At 51.6% G+C, this 25,576-nt stretch overlaps 1 protein-coding gene across 3 annotated transcripts in view; it reads right to left on the bottom strand.

Annotated features, from left to right (window-relative positions):
* Positions 1-14,922: 14,922 nt before the first annotated feature.
* Positions 14,923-25,576, bottom strand: part of Cndp2 (CNDP dipeptidase 2 (metallopeptidase M20 family)) — a 20,017-nt gene continuing 9,363 nt past the window's right edge. For all 3 annotated transcript variants that reach the window (XM_013026132.1, XM_013026134.1, XM_013026133.1), the window contains exons 4-12: positions 24,895-25,057; positions 22,913-23,001; positions 21,903-22,103; positions 20,911-20,995; positions 20,182-20,342; positions 19,167-19,331; positions 16,732-16,873; positions 16,349-16,496; positions 14,923-15,584 (exon numbers count right to left, since the gene is read on the bottom strand). In XM_013026132.1, the coding sequence (XP_012881586.1) occupies positions 15,515-15,584; positions 16,349-16,496; positions 16,732-16,873; positions 19,167-19,331; positions 20,182-20,342; positions 20,911-20,995; positions 21,903-22,103; positions 22,913-23,001; positions 24,895-25,057 (1,224 nt within the window). In that variant the 3' untranslated portion in view covers positions 14,923-15,514. The remainder of the gene's footprint in view (positions 15,585-16,348; positions 16,497-16,731; positions 16,874-19,166; positions 19,332-20,181; positions 20,343-20,910; positions 20,996-21,902; positions 22,104-22,912; positions 23,002-24,894; positions 25,058-25,576) is intronic.

Raw genomic sequence — 25,576 nt, 5'->3', positions numbered from 1 at the left:
TTTGGTTTTGGTGTGCTGGTCTAGGGCTTGAACTCAGGGCCTGGGCGCTATCCTTGAGCTTTTCTGCTCAAGGCTAGGGCTGTAACACCACAGCCGCTGATCCACTTCTAGATTTATTTTTTTAAATAATTTATTGGAGAAAAGAGTATCAAGGTTGGACACTTGTGGCACATACCTGTAATCCTAGCTACTCAAGAGACTGAACTCTGATTGTGGTTTGAAGCTGAACCTGACAGAAAACTCCCTGTGAGACCTCCATCTCCAATTAACCTCTGAAAAACTGGATTAAAAAAACACAACCACACCATTTTTTTTTTTTTTTGGTTGGCTGTGGGGTTTGAACTTTGGGCCTGGGCACTGCCCATCAGCTCTTCAGCTCAAGGTGAGTGCTCTACCACTTGAGCCACAGCACCACTTCTAATTTTCTGGTGGTTAATTGGAGATAAGAGTCTCACCAACTTTCCTGCTGGGCTGGCTTTAAACTGTGATCCTCAGATCTCAGTCTCCTGAGTAGCTAGGATGATAGGTGTGAGCCACCGCTCCTACCTGGATACAGATTTCTGTGCACTGTTGGGTGGTGTGTGGAGGGTGCAGTGTGGAGCCCAGCGGCTCGGGGCAGGGCTGCTTTGCCACCAGCGCTGGGCCGAGGCTCCCGGGCAGTGTGTTCACATTACCTTTTCCATGTGAGTGTTCTGTAGAATTAATATCCCCTCCTAAGGGAGGAAAAAAAGTGCACTGCTGTCTGTGTACAACAAAACATGAAGTGTGTCAGGGCACACTCGTTCCCAAAGCAGGAGGTGTGTCAGAGGGTGTGCACGTGCACACACGCGTGCACACACGCAGGGCCATGCACGCCCGGGTACAGGAGGTGTGTCAGGGCGCACTGTGGCGGTTCAGCAGCCAGGCGCTGCTGGAGATGTCTGCCATCCTGTGGAAGTGCTAGCACACCTGTACCCGAGCATGCATGGCCCTGTGTGTGTGTGCGTGTGCGTGCGCGTGTGTGCTGTATCCTCCAGGCGCATTGTCCCTGGTGCTGGGTCGCACTGAGGCTCTCGCCGTCACTGCACCTGCCCACCGCAGTTCCGCAGGGAGCCTCGTCCTCAGCTGAGAAAGGAAAGCGCCATGCCCAAGCTAAATCGCCCGGCCCTAGCACGGCGCCCATCCACAGCACGGCGCCCATCCACGCGTGTCAGGAAGTGCCCACAGCCATCTGGCCGACCTTACAACGCAGCGCCAGCAGACCCAGCTGCCAGGCTGGCGGCTGGAGGGCTCACATTTCACTTCCAGGCCATCCTCGGGCCTCCAAGCCACTGGCCGCACGGCAGCCCGCGGGATGTCTCAAAAAGTGGATGTTCATCTCTTTCAAGGCGGCTGCTCCCCCTGCCCCGCCAGGCCACGGCTGCCATGCACCAGCTGAGCAAACACAGCGTCCATGCGCACTCTCCAGCCAGCTGCCAGAGCTACACGCTGGGAAGCGTGTGCTGATTCTCTTCCCAAACCAAACCGAACCTCGTGCTTCCGTTTCCTGGAGTTTATTTTGATAAATATTATTTTATGTGATTTGAGGCACACAGGCTTTGAGCTTTTGTGTTCCTCTCCTAGGAGTGCCCTCCTTTGGTCTCACTGTGCGTGAATGCCTAGTGTCTTGTATAATTTACCATGTCCCCATGTATTTTAGATCTAGAGTCTACATATGAGAGAAAACATGCACCATTTGTCTGTCTAAGCTTAGCTTACCTACTGAACATGATTTGTTCAAGATCCATCCATTTCCCTGCCAATGACATAATAGTATTATTTTAATGGCTGTGTAAAATCCCATTGTGTACAGGTACCACATGTATTGTATTCACTCATCTATTGTAGGGCATCAGGGCTGTTTCCCACAGCTTGGCTGTTGTGGATAGTGCAGCAATGAACATGGATGCACAAGCATCTTTATGGATCCTGGCTTGTGATGCTCAGGGTGGATGCCACAAACAGTGTAATAGGGTTCCTTTCCCCTATCGCCTCCAGTATTTGTTGTGTTCCAATTTACAATATTGGTGTTCTGATTATTCTAGAATGCACCAATAGCAAAGTACTGGCCTGACTGAAAATGTCCAAAGAGACAGTGCTCCTCCCCAAGCTAGAATGTCACTTGGCACGGGAGGAAAACTTCCCTGCTTCTATAACATTATCATAGAATGAGAGAGAGGTATTCTGCTTTGAAATTCTGAGACTTGATTTGCATAGCATCTGAGAGACCACATGTTTACAAGTAGATGGAGAGAGGGAGAGAGAGAGAGGGAGAGGGATGAGGAGAGAAAAAGAAGGAGAGGGAGAGAGAAGGAGGGAGAGAGAGGGGGAGGGAGAGATGAGGAAGGAGACAGACAGGGAAAAGACAGAAAGGGAGAGAGAGACAGAGAGAGAGAGAGGGAGACAGATAGGGAGAGAGAGCAATTTTGACCAGTGTAGATTTTTTAAAAACTGTCAGAAGGGGTTCCTGATTTATGAAACTGTAACCCCTCTGTACATCATATTTATAATAACAAGAAAAAAACTGAAGGAAAAAATATTACCAAATAGAACCAAATACTCAAAGAATCGTTCAACAGGGAACAACCAGTCCTTCCAACAGCTGATACAGCAGCTGTACCTCCACCTCTGCCTCACACCACACATGCAAACCAAGTTGAATCAGCTCAAGACCTGAATGCAAGTGTCAAATCCATGAAACCCTGAACGATAACAATCCTAGCCTTGGATCTGGTGAAAGCTTCTTAGATATGATGCCAGCAAAAGAAAAAAACCTGAACTTCACAAAAATTAAACATGTGCCTCAAATGACACTATTAAGTAGTAACTCAAGCAGTAGAACATTTGCCTACCAAATGGAAGGCCCTAAGTTCAAACCCCAGTACCCAGCACCACCAAAACAAAAACAAAAAGAAACAACAACAAAAAGAAAAGGAAGCCAAGCCGGTGGGTTATATAATTAATCCCAGTACTTGAGAGGCTGAGATGGGAAGATTGTGAATTCAAAGACAAAGATTCAAATTCAAAGATTATGAGTTCAAAGACAGCCTAAGCTATACAGCAAGGTATGTCTCAAAACCAAAGTGCCAGAAGCTGATGGCTCCTGCCTATAATCCTATTCAGAAGACTAAGATCTGAGGATTTCAGTTCAAAGTCAGCTCGCACATACAAATCTGAGAGACTCTTTCCTCCAATTAACTAGGAAAAAAAAGCTGGAAATGGGGGTGTGGCTCAAGTGGTAGAGGACTTCACTTGAGCAGAAGTGCGAAGCAAGAGCACGAGCCACTCACTTTAGGCCTCAGAACCCGCACAAAATTAAAAAAAAAACCAAGACCAAAAAAAAATTTAAATGAGTAAAAGGGCCAATTTACAGAGGGAAAAAAATCTGCAAACCATATACCTATGAAAGAGTTTGTGTTTACAATATAATGCACAATTACAATTTGGTCATTAAAAAGGACAGCGTCCAGTTTTAAATAGAGAAAGACATTCAACAAACATTTCTACAGAGAAAACCTAGGAATAGCAAATATGCACATGAAAATATGCTAAACAAAATTATCCGAGGGAAATTCATATCCGAGGGCAACGAAGCCTTGCTTCGAGGAGGGATTAAAAACTTTAACCAGGGCTGGGAAGGTGGCTCAGTGGTAGGGTGCGTGCCTAGCCTGCATGAAGCCCAGGGTTCTATTCCTCAGTACCACATACACAGAGAAAGCTGGAAGTGGCGCTGTGGCTCAAGTGGTAGAGTGCTAGTCCTGAGCAAAAGATGCTCAGGGACAGCGCCTAGGCCCTGAGTTCAAGTCCCAGGACCAGCAATACAAACACAAAAACAAACAAAAAAAACCAACTTTGACCATCAGGTGGTGCTAGCCAGCCATCCAGTTCTGGAGGAAGCAGACCGCATTCTCAGGGAGGAAGTCTGCAGACCTCTAGTGGCCGGGAGATGGAGCGCAGAGCCGGGAGGAAAGCTGGGAGGCAACTCTTTGCAAGGAATCGACCTACACTAACATGTGAACGTTCCTTACCTTCACCTTTGCAGAAAGAAGAAGCAGAAGCTGGGAACAGGAAGGTGACATGGGGGTTTAGAGTTGGGGACTAACAGGAAGAGACCTGGTCTTTTTATTTGGCCAGTCCTGGGGTTTGAACTCAGGGCCTAGGTGCTGTCCCTGAGCTTCTTTTGCCCAAGGCTAGCACTCTACCACTGGAGCCACAGCGCCACTTCCGGCTTTTTCGATTTATGTGGGGCTAAGGAATCGAATCCAGGGCTTCATGCATGCTAGGCAGGCTCTCTACCACTGAGCCACCTTCCTAGTCCAAGACCTGGTTTCTAGTGTTCCTGTCCTGTCTTATCTATTAGGAAGTTTGTTGTTGCTGTCCTTGTTTGCAGGTCCTGGGCGCTGTCCCTTAGCTTTTTTCCTAGGCAGACTCTCTACCACTGAGCCACCTTCCAGTCCTGACACTGCAGCTTTTAGGACTTGGCTCTTTCCAGAGCTCCCTGGCTCTTTCCATTATCCTGTGCCAGCCCTGCCAAGGCTCCCCAGCTTTGTTAGCTTGTCTACACATCTTTCTTCTCCTGATGCTGCTGATAGAAAATAACTGAAGCTGAACGCACACACCTTCCCTCCCACAGCCATAAAAATGCTGCCGACCCTCTGAATCATCTCCCCTCCCCTCCCCCTGAACACACTCCCAGTGGTTTTGGAAGAGGGCCTGAGACCAAGGCCACCTCTGGCACTGATGCCCCTGATGGACACAGATGCCGTTGACATCTTGAAGCTTTTCAGTGTCAGCATGACATTGCTCACCCCTCTCACCTGCCCCTGAATGCACGTTCTTGCCTAATATTTAAAGGGACCCTGATTGTAAGGGGGGTGGTACCTTATTTCCCCTTCAGCCAGGCTGAAGGAGATCTGCTGCCCTTTCCATATTTTCTGGCCGAAGAAAACCTGTTGGACGATCGAGTTCACCTTTCTGCTCGTTTTCTTTCCTCACAGCTGCTGCCCAGGCTTGTCAGGGAGGCGGTGGCCCTCACCTGCTTTCTCCCCTCCCTCACTCCAGCTGAGCAGGAGGTTAAGCAGCCTGCGGCGTCCCCTGCCAGGGCCCTGCCACATGCCCCACCCCACCCCTGTCCCCCACGCCGGGCCTGACGCCACAGAAGAGCAGACACGAGGAGCTGGATGAACGCTGCAGCCACGCTGCAGGCTCTCCAGGGGGAGAGGAGAACAGAACAGAACAGAAACCATTTTCCTCCACTGCCTCTATTTTCCCTGGCCAGGACAGGTGGTCAGAAATCCCAGAAGCTTCCGTGCTGGACTTGGACATCCACAATTTTACCGACTGAGTCACCTAGGGCCCCTGTTCTCATGTAGCAGAGGTCGCTCTATCCTGTTCCTGAATGTGTCATAGCAGAATTAATTAATTAATTTGTCCTTTGCTGGGCTCGATTGAAGTCAGGGCCTGGGCGCTGTTCCTGAGCTCTTTCACTCAAGGCTAGCACTCTACCACTTGGAACCAGAGCACCACTTCTGGGTTTTTTGGTGGTTATTTGGGAGATAAGAATCTCAGACTTTCCTACCCTACCTTTGAACCGTGATCCTCATATCTCAGCCTCCTGAGTAGCTACAATGACAGGCATGAGCCACCAGCCCACAGTCAGAAAAATGTTCTCTTAGCCTACTTGATCTCATCATGACAGGATTTAAAGCAAAACAAAACAACCACCCCGGCTTCTGTATTGTGTTGCTCTGCAGGCAGTGTGGGGTAAGGAGGCAATGGCTGTAGGGAGGACAGGATATAAGGAGTGCTTTCTAGGAGCAAGATTGTCCACAGTCCCAGGAACTGTGAGTTTCTGCACGGTCCCCTAGCAGGGACTGGTCAGCACTTGCCTGCCACTAGACACTCTTTGGCCAGGTGTGGCTTCAACCAACAGCAAGGCCCACAGATCGCATCCCAGGGAATAACCACACCGACAGAGGTGGATACAGCGTGTGAGGACCCTTAGCAGGCTGCAAGGGATGTTGGCCAAGCCCCAAGATCACTAGAGCTGGACTGGTCAGTCACCCGGACCCTTAAGGTTCTAGATCAGAACCTAGCATAGCAGTTAGGCTCGGGCAGGGAAGGTGGCTCAGTGGTTGAGCGCTTGCCTTGCATGCATGAAGCCCTAGATTCGATTCCTCAGCACCACGTAAGCAGAAAAAGTCGGAAATGGTGCTGTGGCTCAAGTGCTAGAGTGCTAGCCTTGAGCTGAAGAGCTGAGGGACAGTGCCCAGAGTTCAAGCCCCACAATCAACAACAAAAAAAAAAGAAGTTGGGCTCTAGCCTTTTGGGGCAGTACCCAAGCCCTGTTGAGTCAGCAAGGCAAGAACAAAATACTAAGATCTGGGCAAAATGAGGAAGGGCAAGCAGAGTGTGGGTATGCTGGCATAGGGAAATAGAGGCCAAGCAGGAGTACACCATGTTCATGTGCCTGCACAAATCTACCAGAAACCAAGGAAGAAACTGAAGAGGGCAAAGCCACCCCTCCCGAGGGGCTTTCCAGCGGGCAGTTTCCGGAACCAGGCTGGGGACAGAGTGGGTGGGGCTATCTGAACAGAAAGCAGGAAGTCTGCAAGGGGCTTTTAAAGCTGATACAGAAGTGGTTGTAAGGGAATGTCCTGATTTCTGCACCACTAGTTAGGAAGTGCCCAGCAGCTCAGATGAGGCTTGGCCCAGTTCCTCCAGTCAGCATTCCCCACACCTTGTAACCAGCACCCTACATGCATATAACCAGAACTCCCCACGCATGTAACCAGCACTCTACATGCATGCAACCAGCATTCCACATGCATGTAGCCAGCATTCCCCACACATGTAACCAGCACTCTACATGCATGCAACCATCATTCCTCCCACATGTAACATGCACTCCACATGCATGTAACCAGCACTCCTCACATGCATGTAACCAGCACTCCACATGAATGTAACCAGCACTCTACATGCATGTAACCAGCACCCCACATGCATGTAACCAGCACTCCACATGAATGTAACCAGCACTCCACATGAATGTAACCAGCACTCCACACGCATGTAACCAGCACTCTACATGAATGTAACCAGCATTCCACATACATGCAACCAGCACTCTACATGCATGCGACCAGCACTCTACATGCATGTAACCAGCACTCTACATGCATGCAACCAGCACTCCCTATGCATGCAACCAGCACTCCACATGCATATAACCAGCACCCTACATGCATATAATCAGCACCCTACATGCATATAACCAGCACCCTACATGCATATAACCAGCACTCCACATGCATGTAACCAGCACTCCCTATGCATGCAACCAGAACTCCACATGCATGTAACCAGCACTCCACATGCATGTAACCAGCACTCCCTATGCACGCAACTAGCACTCTACATGCATGTAACCAGCACTCTGTAACCGGCTTGTATGAAACCTAGGATCTCCCCTCCCTCGGGATCCAAATTTGTTTCTGGAAGTATCCTGGTTTGGGTCACCAGCAATAAACTTTTTTTCTCCTCTCTAAAAGAACTGCTCTTGCTCTTTGCTGTTCTGCATTGCCGATTGCTGTAACCAAACCAGCGATCAGCAATGACACAACAGCCAATCGACAGAACCCTGGAAACCACAAAACAGTTCAATCCCAGCTCCAGCTCAGTGTGGCACCAACAGCGCCATTCTGCTGGGGCTCGCCGGCCGACCGGCTGCTTCCCTCCCTGCGTTCTTGCCTTTCTCTGTCTCCTGGGTAAATCCTTTCACCAACCCACGGCCCCAGAAGCACAGGCAAGAGGCTCTGAACCATCAGGCCTGTGGTACCTGCTCACCATGGGACTGGCAGGAGATGCCATGTAACCTCTGCTTGGTGGCCCCTGGGCTGGTTCGGGCGTGGCAGGATTAATAGGATGCCGGTGTGAAATGCCCTGAGGGACAGTGACAAGGGTCTTCCGTGTGTCAGGGGAGCAGGGATCTGGGGCAGGCAGGGCAGAGAACAGACGTCCCTGAAGGCTTCTCTGGAGACTTGTAATTACCTGCACGTGCTGTCAAGTCCAAGCTCAGCTCAGCTGTTGTGTCTCAGAGCCTGAGGCTGCATCTGCCTGGCTGTGGGGAGCCCGGGCCCAGGATGAGGGAGAAGTTTGGGGAGCGGCCTCTCCTCCACTGGGGTCTCAGGCTACCTTTTGATTCTCAACACAGGTTTGTTCACTACAGGGGGAATTGAAGACTGAGGGGGACTGTGCTATCTCTGGTGGTTTCCTGGGCCTCCTGTAACAGAACACACGCACCTGCCGTCTAAACCACCCAGAGGCTTCCTGCATGCCCGGTCCCAAAGTGGCTACATCCACCACTTTAACCTTTCCAACAGGTGCTCATGAGCTCAAGCTAAGAATGTCCAGTCACATGACTACTGTCTTTTCTTCTTGACCTATGGCCTTAAACTGAGCGTGCACAGCCATGTCCTGCCCCTAATGAGCTTTTCTATTCAATGACTATGTGCAGGCTCCTGAATTTAATCCCCAAGCTTGCTTTGTTTCCAGACAGCAGTGCTGTCTGCCCCCCTTTCCTGCTGCAGGTAAGAAGAAACCTTTCTGTGCTTAGTTCCCGCTGTTCATGGCTTTATGCTCACCAAGAATCCAAGCCCTTGCTTTTGGTTACATGTGCATGTAGGGCTGGCTTGGTACCAGCGTGACTGAAACTGGTACTTAGAAACTGCGTTTGCTAAAAAGCACTGATGAGTTAAATAAAAGCAGCCTCAAAGCCTGGCATTACTAAGTCCATGTTGAATCTGAATCATTCATTCTGAGCCATTTTCTCTGGCAGAAATCTTCTGAGAAAATGGCTCAGAAAAATGGCAGTGTGGACAAAGCTACCATCCCTACCCTCCTCCCCACACAATGAGTCTCAGGTTGTAACAAGACCCTGCGGGACCCAGCCTGGGACCACCGCGCCCCTCTGACCACCAGAGCTCACCTGGCACCATTCATAACTCTGGCTCCCTCTGTGCCCATCTTCCTCCTCCACTTAAGCAAATGTCCAACTGGGGAGATTTGTTAAAATGCACACCCTGACATTTGCTGCATCGATTACCTTTTCTTCCTCTAGTCTTCACCGTTTCCGCTTCTATCTGAGGAGACTGAGGCTAGCAGCCAGCCCTGGACCTGTGTAGGGCCTGAAGCTCTGGTTTTGTGACTTCATTCTGTTTCATTGCAATACATCTGATGAGCGTATCTTAGTTTTTCCATCTTTTTTTTGGGGGGGGAGGAGGTGTCCTAGATAAATTCTTCATAACGTTTTTAGTTCACTAGTTTTCCTCTTTGTGCTCAGACTACCTACCCATGAGCTACCGCGGGACTGTTTGGATTTAGGATTACCCACGAGCTGGCTTTCATATTTCTGTTCTTGATTCCTATGAACCTGCTTACCTCCATAACCTTTTATTTTTTTATGGGGGAGTTAGTCTTTCATTTATCACCTTGTATCCTTCTTACAGGACTTCTGATATTTGGATTTCAGTGACACTAAACCCACCAGTTTTCTAAGCTATTTTCCTTATTGTCGCTCTTTATTTTGGGATCTCACGTGTGTTGGGCTGGAGAAAGACAGTTTGCTGTAACCCCGACCCTTCTGTCTCCAGATTCCCTTCTGAAGGGGATTTCTCCAAAGTTCCTGACTCACTGAAGGGGACCACTGCAACTTGGCTAATCAAGGCAGGTTAAACTGCCATGGAAGAAGACGCTGGAAATCAAAGCTCAGACTTTCATCTCAAGCCACTGTGTGCTCTACGCTCATTCCTTTCCCCTAAAAATCATCTGCTTCCCAAAAGGATTTGAATCTCCTTCCTCTAACCTCCACCACTTCTCTCTCTGTTAGTGACGGATGCAAGTTCCCTTCCCCCGCCCCTCCCCCAGCTTCTCCAGGAGAAACTATTTCAGTGCCAAGCATCTGGCTCTTCAAGTTTATACATCAGCAATTTACTCACACTTCCCGATTTCTTGGCCAGCCTTTCTCCACTGGGGTACATTTTTTTTCTCCCCCTACATTATACACCTCAGAATGCCATCTTTCACTCTCAACCTGAAGAGCAGGGCTTTTCTTTTCCTTCTCTGTAGTTATTTTTGACTAGAAACACCCTGGTTGCCTCCACCTATGGCTTCAGGTTCCAGGTTTGAATCTAGGTGACTCGGAGTGACCATGCAACCTGGGGGGCTGGCACACGTCCCTGAGCTGAACATGGCACTGGCTCTGCTGCGTCTGGCTGGCTGTCTTCTGTGTCAGACCCTTATGCCTGTCTTACCGGGACCCCAGCCCAGCCACTGAACAGGGATCTTGGTATGTTAGGGAGTTTGTGCCCCTTCGATGAAAACTCGAGGGTACATGCAGACACTCTGTGTGGGTGGAGTTTTCAGAGTGACATTGAACTTCAGTAGAACTTTCCCTATGACAGTTGGACTTCCTGGAGCCTGGCCCCACACAGTTCCCAGAGGAAGTGAAGTGCTGCTTGCTACCTGATGCAGACTTTCCCAAGTAGAAAGAGAATAGGGTTGGGCTGAACACAAGAGAAGCTCACTTGCAAGCTTGCAGGCCCCAAGGAATAAATGTACTCTGAGAAATCCTTTGCCTTCAGGGACAGGGTGGGGAGTAGCTCATGCGTGTGGCCCTGATTCCTGGAGTTCAGCCTAGTCAGCAAGGTCGCCAGAGCGACCCAGGTGAGGCGCACCTGCACTGCCAGCCTGCACCGCCACGTGCTGCGTTGGGCAACAGGGCAGGGCAGGGATGAACCCTTGACTGTGGACTGGGCAAGCCCAGGGCGCTGAACCGTTGGACTGTGGACTGGGCAAGCCCAGGGCACTGGGCTGCCCGTGGGCAGCGCTGACCTGTCCTTATCACCTGCAACCTCGGGGAGCCCCGTGTGTCTTTAAAAACTTAGCTTACGTTAGTTGTGCCGGGAAGGATTTCACTGTTACCTTTCCACACGGCGTGTGTGTGTCTTCATTCTTCTCACTGTGCCCTGCCATTCCCTCAGGTCTTCCGGGTCCCAGTCCGGTGTGTTTCCATGGGGACAGCCCCCAGCAGAAGGGCAGGCTGCTGGAAGCTGAGTGTGTTTCCTTTCCTGGTCATGCACATGTCCTGAACGTTGCCTCTGTTGCTATCAGTGCCCTACTGAAGGGGGAGGATTGTAACCTCTTGAAAGAGCATTGAGACGGGAACACTGAGGCATTGTACTTTGGGGACAGAAGTCGCTCACCTCCGTGTTGCACTCATCTCTCCACGTGCAGGGCTGGGATGGTGGCGAGATCGTAGGGTTCAAGCCCCCCTGCTCTAGCGCTCTCTCATCTGACCCCACAGTGGGCTAAACAGATGCCAGCTTGTCTAGCCGTCAGCACATAAACACCACCACACACATTTGTGTCTCTGGGCCCATGGACCATAATCTCTGCCACTTCTCAGGACCCTGGCTTTCAGCCCCGGGAAAGCCTTGGTTTCTACAAGCACCAGTTCATTAGATATAGCTGTTCTTAAGAGAATGCATGTGGGCCACAGATCCCGGGCAGGATCCTCTGAGCTGGCCAGAGGAGGCAGAGGTCACTGGCAGCCACCCCTGGCTTTCAGAGGGCAGGATCGCCAGGTTAGCTTTCCTGGCTCCCCAGTCCCAGCACATGCTAGAAAAGCCTTGTCCTGAAGGACAGGGCTCAGCCTGCGTCCCTCTGTGGGAGGTGCAAGTCCACGAATACAAAGAACTGCTAGTGGAAAGAGCGAGCTAAGGGTGTCCCCCGCCAAACACGCTGCTGGACAGGGAAGACCCTGGGAGCAGGAACAATCTTACCTTCTTGGAAGATGGTGTTGGCTGCTGAAGCCCTAGCTGGTGCCTTTCCCACTGCTAATTCTGAATGGGCTGCTTGTGAGAAAAAGCCACATGTCGTGCAAGTCAACAGCAGAACTGCTTAGTTAGAAATAAGCTACACCCTCGACATTAAGAGTTGTGCTTAGATCTCAAATACTGGAGCCAGAGACCCCCTCCTAGATAAAGCCAAGAAGAGCTCCAGAGGGCTTTGCTCTCTGTTCTCCAAGAGTCATGTGAGAATCCTTTGAGTGGAAGGCGGAGTGGAGAGTACGTGTTAAAAATGAGGATTTCTTGGCTAAAAACATTCATGAAAAGATGCCCAGCCCCATTACTTAAATATTCAGAAATGCAGGAATATGTGAATAAGAACACAAGTCATCATTTCATACGCATCGACATGATTACAGAACGCTGCCCAGTTAGTTTCCAGGGCTGGTGAGAACCCACACACAACACAGGGTGAAGGTTATGTGGGGCTGGGGCGGAAATCAGGCAGTGTCTCAGACGACTGACCTCAAGCCCTGACAATCCCACCTCTATCTGTACACATTCAAGAGAAATGAAAACACACCTGCATAAAAGCTTGTACACAAGCGTTCATAGCAGCATTACTCGGAGTAGGTAAAGGATGGAGACACCCCCAAAGTCAATCCTCTAAATAAACTGGATACACAAAATGTGGTCACACAATAGATTATTCTTGGCCACCAGACGGGAATGATCCACTGACCCGTGCCACAACATAGGTACAAGCATTACATTAAGTAAAGCAGGGGACAGGGTTTATGGAATAATGGAATAGAAACACCTTCAAAATAGTGTCAGATAATTATTTTTGAGACAATACTCTGCCCCCCCCAAAGAAATACTATCACCGGAATTACCAAACACCATGTGCCTTGGTCTTGGCTAGCAAGCACCTAAGAACACCTGGAAGGAGAGAGTGCTGTCAATGCCTAGGTGCTCAGCTGCCTACGTGGCTAGGGGTTGGTACCTGGCTCTGGTGGACTGAGCCTTGAGGATCCCACTTACCATTCTCCCAAGTTTGGGATCCATTGGGCTGGAGCTTCAGCTCTCGTGTAACCTTCAAGGGCTGTGGGAAGAGGAAGTCCCATCAATACCCCAAGTGGGTCTCACTAAATATCTCTGTGTGTCCTAACACAACCTGACCCCCCGGAAGGAAGATGAGGCTAATGAAGCGGATCTATTCATGTCTGGAAAACAAAAATGCTTTGTTCCACATGTAGGCAGAGAAGGGAACAATAAATCCCGTATGCAGAGATAAAGGATGAGGCAGTGGTCTGAAGGTCATCTGATGCCACTGGAGATCAGTGGCCGCTGAAGCCGTGGCTTCCCCCCGAGGTCGGTGGCCACTGAGACCATGGCTTCCCCTGGAGATTGGTGGTCGCTGAGGCCGTGGCTCCCTAGGTGATCTCAAGGCTCAGGGGCAGGAGATAACCGTAGACAGTGAGCAGTGAATAGATACAAGGCCCACCAGCAAGGGCAACCTAGAGGCCTCCAGCCTCCATCCTGGGGCTCAGACCCCAGTTGTGTCCCTGTGAGCACATGAGCTAGGACGCTGCAGGCTGTGTTCATTTCTTGGAGGCTCCGTTCACAAAAATGCTCGAAGCTAGGCAACATACACAGCAGGTACGTGTGACCGCGCAGCTCTGAAGGCAGTGAGGTGTGTGCAGGGTGGGCTTGTTCTGATGCTGGGAGGGAGAAGCTGCCCCAGCTCCTGCTGCTTGCTGCTGGTCCTTGGTGCTTTGTCTCATAGCAGCAGGAGCCCGGACTCTTCCTCCATCATCACGTGGCATCTCCAAGTATGTCTAGGGGTTGAGGTGGAAGAGGACCTTAGCGGGGAAAGGCTGGCACCAGTGAGCAGATGATGAGCACTCCTGGAAAGTGGGGAGGCCAAAGAATTAAGAACAAAGCATTTAGGAACCCTCTGGGAAACTTCTGAAAAGCCCAGTGCCAGGCACGTACTCAGGGCCGTGTGTCATTTGGGGTCAGAGCGGGCAGGGAGCCAGGAGAGCAAGCATAGTCAGGACTTCTGGGCAGGGTTCAGGGTGTGACAGGTGAGCAGGAGGATCATTCCAAGGTGTGCCTAGCAGAAGGGAAGATGGGAGGTCTGAGCACTGCACAGGGCCTCATCCTCCATCCCTTCCATTCCAGGCACTGTTTGGAACCGGCGTTCTGGCCTGCTTGCATGCTGTTCTAGCAGGCAGCCATTGCAGAGCTACGGAGAACAAGCTCCTAGTGACAGCTTCCTGATGGGGGCAGAGCCGGTGCTCTGTCTGTTCCTGGTGTCCAGCCTCCAGTGGGCAGAGGCACTGGGCGGCTCCCTCACAGGAAGCTCCACCACAAAGGGCCCTGAGCAAGACGTCCTCCTGTGAGCCGGTTTCCCAGACTGCAGCTTTCCAGCAGGTTCTGCCCGTGCTGACCACTGTGGCTTCTCCAACAAGCACTGGGCCACGATGGTGTGTGCCTGGCCCTGCAGCGGGCTGTCCCTTGGGTGTGCTAGCTCAGGAATAGTGGCTGCTCGCGTCTTCTGTCTGCCCTGGATTCTACACCTGTGACTATGAGTCCTACCTGTAATCCGCAGGGAGAAATGCGTCAGAGACCCAGCCGGCCGGAGACGGTGGGTGCTGCGTGCTCTGGCGTGAGGAGTGTACGGGATGAGCTCATGACCACTGTCCATGAGGCACAGGAGCTGCCGCGGGGGCTTCTGGGGGCAGACCTTGCAGTTCTTTCTGTAGCCTACGAAGCTGAAGGCATGCATGGTTGTGATGCAGCCCTGTCTTCCGAGTCCTGACCGCCAGCCTCCACTCTGAGCTGACAATGACCCACACGGCAGCCCACATACACACACATGTGCTCCATGACCCACACCATGCACACACATGTTGAAGCCACCCAACAAGCACCTGTGTGGCCCATGAATAAGCCAGAAACCACCCACCAAGCGTGTGTGCTACTGAGCCAGGGGCTCCCCACCAAGCACACCCAAATGTCCCACAAGGAAGGCAGACACCAACAGTGATTTCAGGGGTCAGTGTTCACTTTTATTCAGCAGCACAGACCAAGGGGGGCCAGTCCTTCCACTGGGAACTGTGGGCTAGGCCCCGAGGGGTGGTAACAGAGAAGGGACAGCAATGTTGGGGCAGGTCTGGAGAAAGGACAGAACGGAGCACAGCGAGGGGTGACAATGGGGGCTGTGATGGCACAAGAGCCCCTGACTTTTCTCCCTTTCTGAATATCCCACTGTCATCCCCTGACCCAGAAGGCAGAGACAACCAGCTCCAGGCACCAATCCAGTGATGGCTACCACACCCTAACAGAGCTGCTGTTCTGCGACGCTGAATCCTTTTTAACGCTGAGGTCACACTGCCACCACTGAGAACCTGCCCAGAGGGTCGGTCAGCTGGCCTTAATGAGCCCCAGCACTGGAACATTAACAGTGGCCTGGTACAGCTAACTCCACCCACCTGACGGCTGGACCTGCTGGTGTCCATTCTTGGAGGTTGGCTCAAGGAAGAAGGGGAGAGGAACTTCCACTTTCCCGAAAAAGCCAGAAGAGGGAGAGGGTAGGATTCCTTCTGGACAGGTGCAGCCCTCTGCGGGGAGCAGACTTCTCAGTCCTGCAGCTGAGACACCTCATACAGGTACGCGGCCAGCATCTTGGTTCCTTCCACATAGTTATGCCTAGAGGAGAGAACATGTGGGCTGCTGCCTGCTGCTTGGAGTCAGCACACGTGTGTGGCTCCCTGGGAGGGAGGGAGGGAGGCTGCGTTCCTCTAGGGAGCATCTCCCATCCTGGCTTGGAGTCCCTCTTGCTTCTAGGACTCGAGCGCCTCTCTCTCTGAGCAGGTGCAGCCCACTCCTCCTGCCAAGCCTGGTGTGGGGGGAGGGATGGAAAGGTCTGTTTCACCTGGTTCCCTGGTTGTTAATTGCTCACCCAGATCCAGGGCCCAACATTGTTTCTGAAGAGCAGGCTTCCACCTCATACCCCAGGGACCAGTCTGTCTCTCCCACTCCCTCAGGCGGTGCAGGGTCCTTGCTGTGTCAGAACTGCTCACCCTGCTTGCCCAGGAGGAGCCTGGGCTTTCTGTCCTCAGCAGCTCCAGGTCTCGGCTGCCACTCCTTCCACCTGCTGTGGCCCACCTGCCCAGCCCTCTCCTTCCTGCTGCCGACCGGAGGCTGCCTCTCTCCCGGGAGCTGGGGGCTCCCTGGCATGGCCACAGCCATGGCATGCTGAATTTTCAAACAGGCCAAGTTGAGGGACTGAGGGGCATAGTAGGTGTGCACACAGGGCACCGACTGACCTTTGTCTCCATAAACCACCTGCAGTAGGACTCATTCCCACCCCTCCCCCATGAGAAGTTTTCCCCGCCCAATCCACCCCAAGGGGAGTCCTGACAGGTGCCACGCCCACCTGCTGTTCTTCAGAAGCAGGGGAGGAGTCTCACCTGTTGAGCTTCTCATTCTGGGAGTGGGCGCCGTCATCTGCTGACCCCACTGGCAACAGCATGACATTCTTGCCCGTGGCTTCCTGAAAGGTCAAGGTCACAGGAATGCTGCCACCTTCTCGGGTCAAGTCTGGTTCAACGCCAAAAACTGGGGGACAGAACAAAAGAAAGGGTGAACATTGGGGCCTGGAGCCCAGAGACCTTCACAGAGCCATCACCCAGCAATACTGAGCCCCAAACCATCAGCTGGCAGCCCAGGTCCCAGCCCACGGCCGGCCTTCCTCTGAGCACCACAGACAAGCCTCGTGTATCACGTGATACAGCAAGGCCCTGGGCGCGCGCTCAGGAGCCTGGCTTCCGCCCCCGAGGCAAGCAAGTCCAACCTGCTTTCAGGGCTCTTCTCCCAGCAACGTAATGCGGGTGATTGAAGTCGGCCACCCAGGGCTTCCCACCGTGGCCCATGTACACCTTGAACTTATTGGGACTGTGTAGTTCAGCAAACTTCTTGGTCAGGTAGCTTGTAACCTAAACCATAAACAGAAACACACATCATGTTTCTGTTTGGTTCTGAGCCAATGCTGGCAACTTACAATGGGGCTACAAGGTTCAGGCAGACAGGTCTACTCCAGGTCCACAGTGAGTCTACAGAGTCTTGCTGCTGAAGACTGGCCTGCATACCGTAACACCAGGAAAGAGAGTTAAACATCTTGTTCTGGAAGGTAAAAGGGACTAGAACTTTAGCTCAGGAGGCTCTCTCTCAGCATTCTTGCTCACAGCTGGCACTCTACCACTTGAGCCATGCTTCTGGCTCAGCTTTTTTTTTTTTGGGTCCAGTCGTGGGGCTTGAACTCTGGGCCTGGGCACTGTCTCTCAGCTCTTCAGCTCAAGGCTAGCACTCTACCACTTGAGCCACAGCCCCACTTCCGGCTTTTTTCTTTTTGCTTATGTGGTACTGAGGAATCGAACCCAGGGCCTCATGCATGCAAGGCAAGCGCTCTACCACTGAGCCACCTTCCCAGCCCCTGGCTCAGCTTTTTGCTTATTAATTGGAGGAGGCTCACATACTTCTTTGCCCAAGCTGGCTCTGAACTGCAATCCTCTAGGTCTCATCTTCCTGAGTAGCTAGGAGTACAGGTATGAGCACCAGTACCTGGCTTAAAATGCAACGTTGTAATTCAAAGCAATTCACTTTTCACACAGTTTAATGTGTGATCACATTTTAATATTAAGTATAAAAATAGCCGGGTGCCGGTGGCTCATGTCTGTAATCCTAGCAACTCAGGAGGCTGAGATCTGAGGATCTCGGTTCAAAGCCAGCCCGGGCAGGAAAGACCGTGAGACTCCTATCTCCAATAAACCACCAGAAAACTGGAAGTGGCCCTGTAGCTCAAGTGGCAGAGCGCTCGCCTTGAGCTGAAGAGCTGAGGGACAGCGCCCAGGCCCAGAGTTCAAGCCCCACGACCAACCAAAAAAAAAAAAAAAGTATAAAAACAATGTTCTCTGACCTGCTGGATGTTAGCTCTCTAAACTCTGCTAAGCCTCTCTTTGGAGATGAGGTGGGTCTCTAATTGGACAGGACTGATATCCTGTAAGAGGGACACCAGAGAGCCTGTGCCTTCTGTGATTGGGAGCAGACGCCACTTGCAGTGCTGCCACCTTCATCTGGGGCTTCCCAGCCTCAGAAAAGTAAAACCACCCACGATGTGAGCTTCTGTTAAGGCAGCTCTAGCAGACAAATAAACACTGTACTACTTGAGCCACACCACTCCGCCCTTTCTGGTTTACTTTTCAGTCTCTTGCTCTTGGTGTATGGGGCAGTCTTGGACCTTGATTCCCTGCCTCCTGAAAAGCTGGGATCACAGAAGTGTGCTACCACACCCAGCTTGTTTTTGATAGAGCTGCTCTAACTTTTTGCCTGGGCTGTCTCCTCTCATCTCCACTTTTTGCGTAGCTGGCATCACAGGCATGAGTCATGACATCTAGCCCTAAGCTTTATAGTGATGACTGGCTAAATTTCATTGAGACATAAAGGAATCCAAGATCCAACCATGGACATGCCTGGATGACATCTAAGTTCTCGTGTGGAGAGCAGGCCTCGGGGTTTTCTTCCCAAGGGAAGATGCTGATTCCATCTCCCCATGAAGTCTCCCCATAAGGAAGAGCAACTGCCGGATGCTGGTAGTTCACTCCTGTGATCCTAACTACTCAGGAGGCTGAGATCTGAGGATCGTGGTTCAAATCCAGCTTGGGCAGCAAAGTTTAGAAGACTCTTATCTCCAATAAACTAAAACAAGCCACAAGTGGCTCTATGGCTCAAGTGGCAGAGAGCTAGCCTTGAGCAAAACAGCTCAAGGATAGCACCCAGGCTCCGATTTCAAGCCCGAGGGCTGGCACATGCATGTACACATGAGAGAGTGCAAACACACACACACACACACACACACACACACACACACACTGGCTGGTACTGGAACTGTCCCTTCCACTCTTTCCACTCTATTCCTGCAATAGATGGACTCTCAAGACTCTCACCCAAAGATGACATTTGACACAAATCCATTGGGAAGAGGTGTGCCCTTGGCACACCTCAGCAGTAATGAAGGACACTTACGAGCAATGCTTGCTTGTGTGACCTTCGCTGATGACACACTTCTGCATTGATCATTATAACAAGTACCGAGTAGGCCAAAGTCATGAGGTACAGGCGTGTGGGCATGAGGTTTCTGCCTAGTAAAAGCCTTTTTCCCCTAAGGCTCTAAGAACACAGAAGTCCTTGGCCCACACCTGTACCCTGCACCCCCATCCACACCCCACATACCTGCTCACTGACAACTTCCGGGGTCATGTTCGGCACGAGCCTGATGGAAAACTTGCCGATCACCTTCCTAGGAATCACGGTCTTCGCCCCTGCCCCAGAGAAGGCACCTTCAATGCCGTGGAGGGAGAGGGAGGGGAACCGCCATCGGTGCATCAGGATGTCTTTCTGCAGAATCACAGGGAGGGTCCATGAGGAGACATGATGTCAACTGGGCAGCTGCCGTTCCTTAGGGCCAGGCTGAGTCCTGACAGCTCCAGAAAGGAGGCTGGGATGTGGGGACCCCACGCAAGAGGGCTGCTTAGAACTCACCCAGTGGGTCACAACGGCTGCACACTCCCAAAGGAGGGTCATGCTGCCTCAGTAGTCCCCAGAGCTGGCACTAACTGTGCAGGTGGTCAGGTCCACTCTAAGCCTGCAGGCCACCCCCTCCTCCCCTCCCCCCGCCCCCCGCCTTCTCCGCCCTTCTGCCAGTGTGCATTGGCCTGTCTCTGCTGGTCTACCAGTGGCTTCTGCAGGACTCTAGGACAAGGCCCAACCTGTCCCAGACCTGCCAGCCCTCCCTGCAGGCAAGCCCACACTACAGAGTCCGGCCCATGGGCTGGGTCCTTCTGCAGTCCTTTGCTGCTTGTCTCTGGGGAAGGAAAGACCCCAAGGCCCAGAAGCAGACTGGACCACATGGAAGGTGCTGACTGGTGACGCACACTGAGAAGATCAGAAGTAAACAATGTAACAAAAATCAACACATGACTTCTCCCACTGGTTAAGCATTCACCTTCACATCTGGCCGCTGGGTGCAGCTTATCTCATCCCTGGGCTAGAGAGGTTTCTCTACAAACCCAAATAAAGTCGAGTTGGCCAAACATGAAGTCTGACATTTAGAACCCCTAATTGTCCCCAAACCAGCCACACCCCGCTTTGTAGAGAGCTGTGCCAGTGCTGGCTCAGGTGCCCCCACTCCTGAGTGGGAAGAGCCTGAATCTGGACAGGCACGAGGCCCAGCGGGCTGGCACAGTACCTTGCAACCATGCAGGAGGGTGCTGACCCCCACGTCCTTGGCAAACTCCTCCATGTCGAAGTCAATGTGGTCGTACAGCGCACACTCCTCCTCCGTCACAGGGGCCACGGCCTCATTAATGCCAGGGATAAGGATTTGCCCTTTCTTATCTATCAGGGAACCTGAGGCAAGTGGAGAGGGTTGAAACATTTGAAGGAGGCAGCACAAGAGGAACTGAAATAGCAAATGACTGGGTGGAAACCTGCTCCTGAGCTGAGGGGAGCCTGGGAGAGGGGCGGGGCAGACTCCAGCCCTAGAACAACTCTAATGGCAGCTTCGCTCCCAGGGGAAGAAAAGGGAGCTGACAGACACAGGGGGACTCAGCTCCCTTTGGCCACACACCAAGGGGAAACCAGGAACGGCAGCAGATTGGTGGCCCATTGTAACAGAGCAGGAGTGTCTTCCCAGTGGCTGGGGAAAGCATCCTGAGCTTTAGGGCACATGCTGGACGGGACCTGGGGGAGGCCAGGGGGTGTGGGAGGCAAGGCCAGACTTCATCAGGTATGGGACCCTCCTAGGCAGAGCAGATGATGCAGAGGCAGAAATGAAACACAAGGGTCTACTGAATGAAACTGAAGAAGGGACCTGGGATCCTTGCATACATCACCTGCTGTGGCCATCAGTCTAGAACCAGCACCCGCCCCTTCCCCAAGCCTCACAATTGACCAGGGACAGCCCACCCCAGCTCACCCATCAGGGAAATGAGATCCGTCATGGCCTCGTGCACCGAGCCGCCGTACACCCCAGAATGGAGGTCCTTGTCACTGCATTCCACCTGGGCAGGAACAAAGGGCACTTTATGTGGCGACTAAGTGGGAGCTTACTTTTTATCATGTGACAGCACATTGAACAAAGAACATTTATAAGACCTGATCATTTTCTAAATCAAAATCTGCTCCCCCGGGGACTAAGGGCTGCCCCTCCCCATCCTTTCATGAAGACCCAAGAGCCTGAGACGTGCACCATGATCGGTGTGGGTCTGGAGCCTGAGAACATGGGTTCAGGCTCATTCCTTCACTGATCAGTCTTATAACCAGGTGAGCAACTAACCCATGTGCCAGTCCCAATCTCTAAAGGGGACAGACCACGCACTCTCCCACAGTCCCAGATCACTTCTAACACTCGGATGGGTCATGCCCAGTGACCGCTCAGTGCAGCGATGGCTGTCATTTCTGCCACTTGGGGGTAAAGGTCACAGACTCCACTCTCACCACCCAGAACGTTGTGCAGGAAGACCAGCCCTGGATGATCTCCGCCAGTGACCCGCAGAGCGCAGCAGGGAGGGAGGGGCTCAGGGCTCCCCACCCTCAAGAAAACTCAGTTGTGGGATGCAAGCTCCAGTATTGATATGCAAAAGAAGGGTTCCTCAAATGTTTTGTGTATGTCTCAGTCTCCTGAGATGGACTAGCAATTAGTCGCCTCTTACTTTCTCCAAAGAAATATTACAAGTAACAGCTCTAGCTTGACATCACTGTGAAATTGACTTCTGACCCCAAGAACCACCGTCCATGCCTGGGATATTAGGAGGGCTTACAGAACCTAAGTCATAAAGCTCTAAGCCGAAAGCTCCTCTCCACACATGACTAACTTCTTGGCACTTGCCTATTGTAGGTAGGGAAGAACAAGGAGGCTTAGTTGTTAATCCAAGAAGGCAAGGAAGCCTGAAGAACCCAGCCCCACACCTCAATGAAAAAGTAGCAGATTCCCCGGAGGCCATAGGTGACGCAGGGCTTCTTCTTCCCCAGCCAGTAATTGTCAGAAATGCAGACGTAGTCCACATCTTTAAAGAACGTGTCTTTCTGGGCAAAAATCAGCTCGTCCAGGCCTTCAGAGCCAGATTCCTCCATGCCTTCCAGGCAAAACCGCACGTTGACAGGAACCTCCTATGAGAGAGAGTGGCAGAGGAGTCGGCTTTGTGGCTTTCCATCCCAAAGCACCACATGGGGAAGCAGAGTGCTTTCAAACTGTGAATTTCAAGTTTCAGTCTCCTCCAGACCAGAGGCAGGGAGGGATTAGGTTCAGAGGGTGGCCCTCCATACCCCTCTAAGGGAGGACGGGGAGGCCTAACGGAGGCCCAGTGGGGCTTAGGGAGGTTTGGGGAAACCTGTGGGGAAGAGGTGTCCATCAAGGGATTTCTGCATTCAGAGTGAGCAAAGAGAAGACAGGAGCCAGAGCCACTCCTCTAAGAGAGAGCAAAAACCTTAGCATGATGAGCATCACCCAGTCCTCACGGAGGCAGACAGAACTACCAATGCGAGGACTAGCCAGCAAGCTCTTTCCTCCTGAGGCCACCCGGCCACGGGCACCACCCACCCACACAGCTCTGCATGGAAGTGGTGCCCTTGCCTGAGAAGCCAGTCTAGACTATGTGTTCTGGATGATTTTCTAGGTACTCTTCTAGCTTCGAGAGCAAGACAGGTGACCCACCCATGGACACAGCCAGACGACTAGCCAGGGTCCACAGACAGCACAGAAGAGCAGGGCAGACATCTTGCTGAGAAGTCACCAGGGTAACCTTTGAGCACTGGCCCAGTGATCACTCTTCTAATGTTTTCTAGAGCTGGCAACAGCTACACAATCTTAGATCCGAGTCACCTGTGCTGACGAAGCCTGGGGACACTTGCTTTCTCCTGCCTGGTGATCTTTACGGCACTGCTCAGATCAGATCTGGCAGGCCCTGCGGTGAACATACCTGACCAGTCTTCTGATAAGCTTCCAGGGCATTCATCCAGCCAGCCACTGGCCCCTTATCATCAGTCGAGCCTCTCCCATATAACTTGCCTAGAACAGCAACAATTCAGTCCTGGTTACAATGAAATCGAAAGGAGTATATACCTGAAATATCCATTTGGCAATGTCTTAGCTAGCCCAACCACACTTGGGGAGGGAGGAAGGCTTTCTTTTCACTCCAGAAGCCCAGAGTCTCCACCCAGTCCTAGTGGCAGAATTCAGAGAATTCACCATGATCCCAGAAGCAGTCATGTACGTGTCCCACCATGCCCCTCCTTCCCTTCTACAGCAGTGGTGAACTAGCATTCCTCCTGACCACGGCAGGGATGCACAGTCCATTCCAGGTCATCAAAGCTGGTCACCACAGGCAGTCAGCAGTGGCTCGGTCACTCGTACTGCAAACGCACCACAGACCTCACCCCACCCCTATGTTGACACTAAAGCTGATACATAAACAGAGCTTGCATTTAAAATTTTTTACTTCTCCATTTTTTTTTCAGTTATCATTTTGAAAACTGCAGGACAGAACACTACTTCCAACCATTATTGGATCTGGGACTTCCAAGAGGTGTCAGGGTTACTTTGGGAACAGTCTGGAGAGGTACGGAGGAGTAAGGGCCTGGAAAATCAGGACAGGGACTGGCAAGGGACAACTCCTGGTGTAGAGCAACACAGGGTCTGTCACAGAGACCAAGAAGGCTGAGGAAGGAAGATAGCTGTAAGTCCTGCTACAGACTGGTGGAGTTTACATGGTGAGGAAACGCCACTAAGACTTGAGCATCTGCACTCCAGGAGGAGTTTACTCCAGGTACACACAGAAGACTAACTCCCATACTAACTAGTGTGCACACACAGCATCATGTAGAGGTACACAGAAGACTAACTCTGATAACTAACTAGGGTGCACACACAGCATCACATGGAGGTGCACAGAAGACTAACTCTGATAACTAACTAGTGTGCACACACAGCATCATGTAAAGGTGCACAGAAGACTAACTCCCATACAAACTAGTGTGCACACACAGCATCATGTAGAGGCGTGTAGAAGACTAACTCCGATGACTAGCCACTGTTCACATGTCAGCATCACACAGAGAATGATGGCATGTGATTAAGTTTGAGGAAAACTGTCATTTTAAGTGGCATGTCTCTTCAATCTTGCAGTCATGAACACAGTTCATACTTGGCCAGGAGAGGTCTAAAGACAGACTGCACCAGTTAGAAAAGAATTCTGGAAAGCAGCCCTGAAGGGCAAGGCTCAAATGCAAGGGCCTCTGTTTCTTTCTGGTCAGGGACTGCCATGGACAAAAGCAGAGAGAAGTGAGAGCAGAGTACCCCTCAAGAGGGGCTGGGAAGAAGTCTAGCTTCTACGGGTCCTGTGTCTCACGAGCCTGCTGGTGCCCGAAGGCAGGCGCTAAGGACAGATTGCTGCCTCCTACTGTCCTAGAGTGACACACAAAGCAGTAGCTGGACCTCAGGGAGAGGCACTAGGCAACAGGCCTTTGAGGATTACGTGGCCTCAGTTCAGAAAATGTATCTGGAAGAGACATCAGGATATACTAAAGCCCAAGATAGGATGAAGTTACTTGCACAAGAAAAGGTAGGTTTTTCTGAGTTTTCACTGACTGAGACACATGTAAAAAAAACTCCAGAACCCATTCTCTAGATAAGAAAATCCCTATTGGCCAGGTGTGGCATCACATGCCTATAACACTAGCATTCAGGAGGCTGAATCATGAAGAGCCAAAGTTCCAGACCAGTCTAGACTATCTAGCAAGACTGTCTAAAACCAACAAAGACAAAAACCCAATCTGTAGCTGAAAGAGGAAAACCTGAGATGATCAGCGATTTTCCCATCACAGAAAATGCAGCAACGCCGGTGTGAACAGGGAGCCCGCCTCCTTGGGAAAGCAGAGGACACTGGGAGACACTGCCCCTCACCATCTCGCTCCACCAGCGTGAAGGGCTCGCTGTCCCAGCCGTCCTCCAGGGCCGCGGGCTGCACGTCCAGGTGCCCATAAATGCACACTGTTTTCTTCTGGGGGTCGTTGCCCAGCTTGCCAAGCAAAATGGGAGGGAGTGGAATCTCTGAGCCATCAGGGAGCTAAGACAAAAAAACCAAGAACAGTCTCATTAAAAAACTTGGGATTTACCGGCTCTGTTATTAAACATACCTGGGCTTTCTTATCTGTTCTTATCCATCAACTTCGGCTGAAAACTTTAAGTTCGTACTGCTCAGCAGTCATTAATTAACGAGAATTTACTTTCCTGTAATCCAAAGAGCGTACTGAATTACATCTACACATTTTCAAAGACTTGATTCTTCAGTAACATTGACAGAATAAAACTTTGCAGGCTGAGTGTCCAGGGCCTCACAGCTGCTCAGGAAACCCAGACCTGGAGGATCATGGTGGGGAAGAAAAGTCTGTGAGACTCCATCTTCAATTACCCTACAAAAAGAGGACTGGAGGGCTGGGAAGATGGCTCAGTGGTAGAGCGCTTGCCTTGCATGCATGAGGCCCTGGGTTTGATTCCTCAGCACCACATAAAGCAAAAAGAAAAAAGCCGGAAGTGGTGCTGTGGCTCAAGTGGTAGAGCGCTAGCCTTGAGCTGAAGAGCTGAG

The sequence above is a fragment of the Dipodomys ordii genome, unplaced genomic scaffold (genome assembly GCF_000151885.1).
Source record: "Dipodomys ordii isolate 6190 unplaced genomic scaffold, Dord_2.0 Scaffold91, whole genome shotgun sequence".
Taxonomy (NCBI): Eukaryota; Metazoa; Chordata; class Mammalia; order Rodentia; family Heteromyidae; genus Dipodomys; species Dipodomys ordii.
The sequence above is the reverse complement of the archived record's forward strand: the minus strand, read 5'-3'. Positions and strand labels throughout refer to the sequence as shown.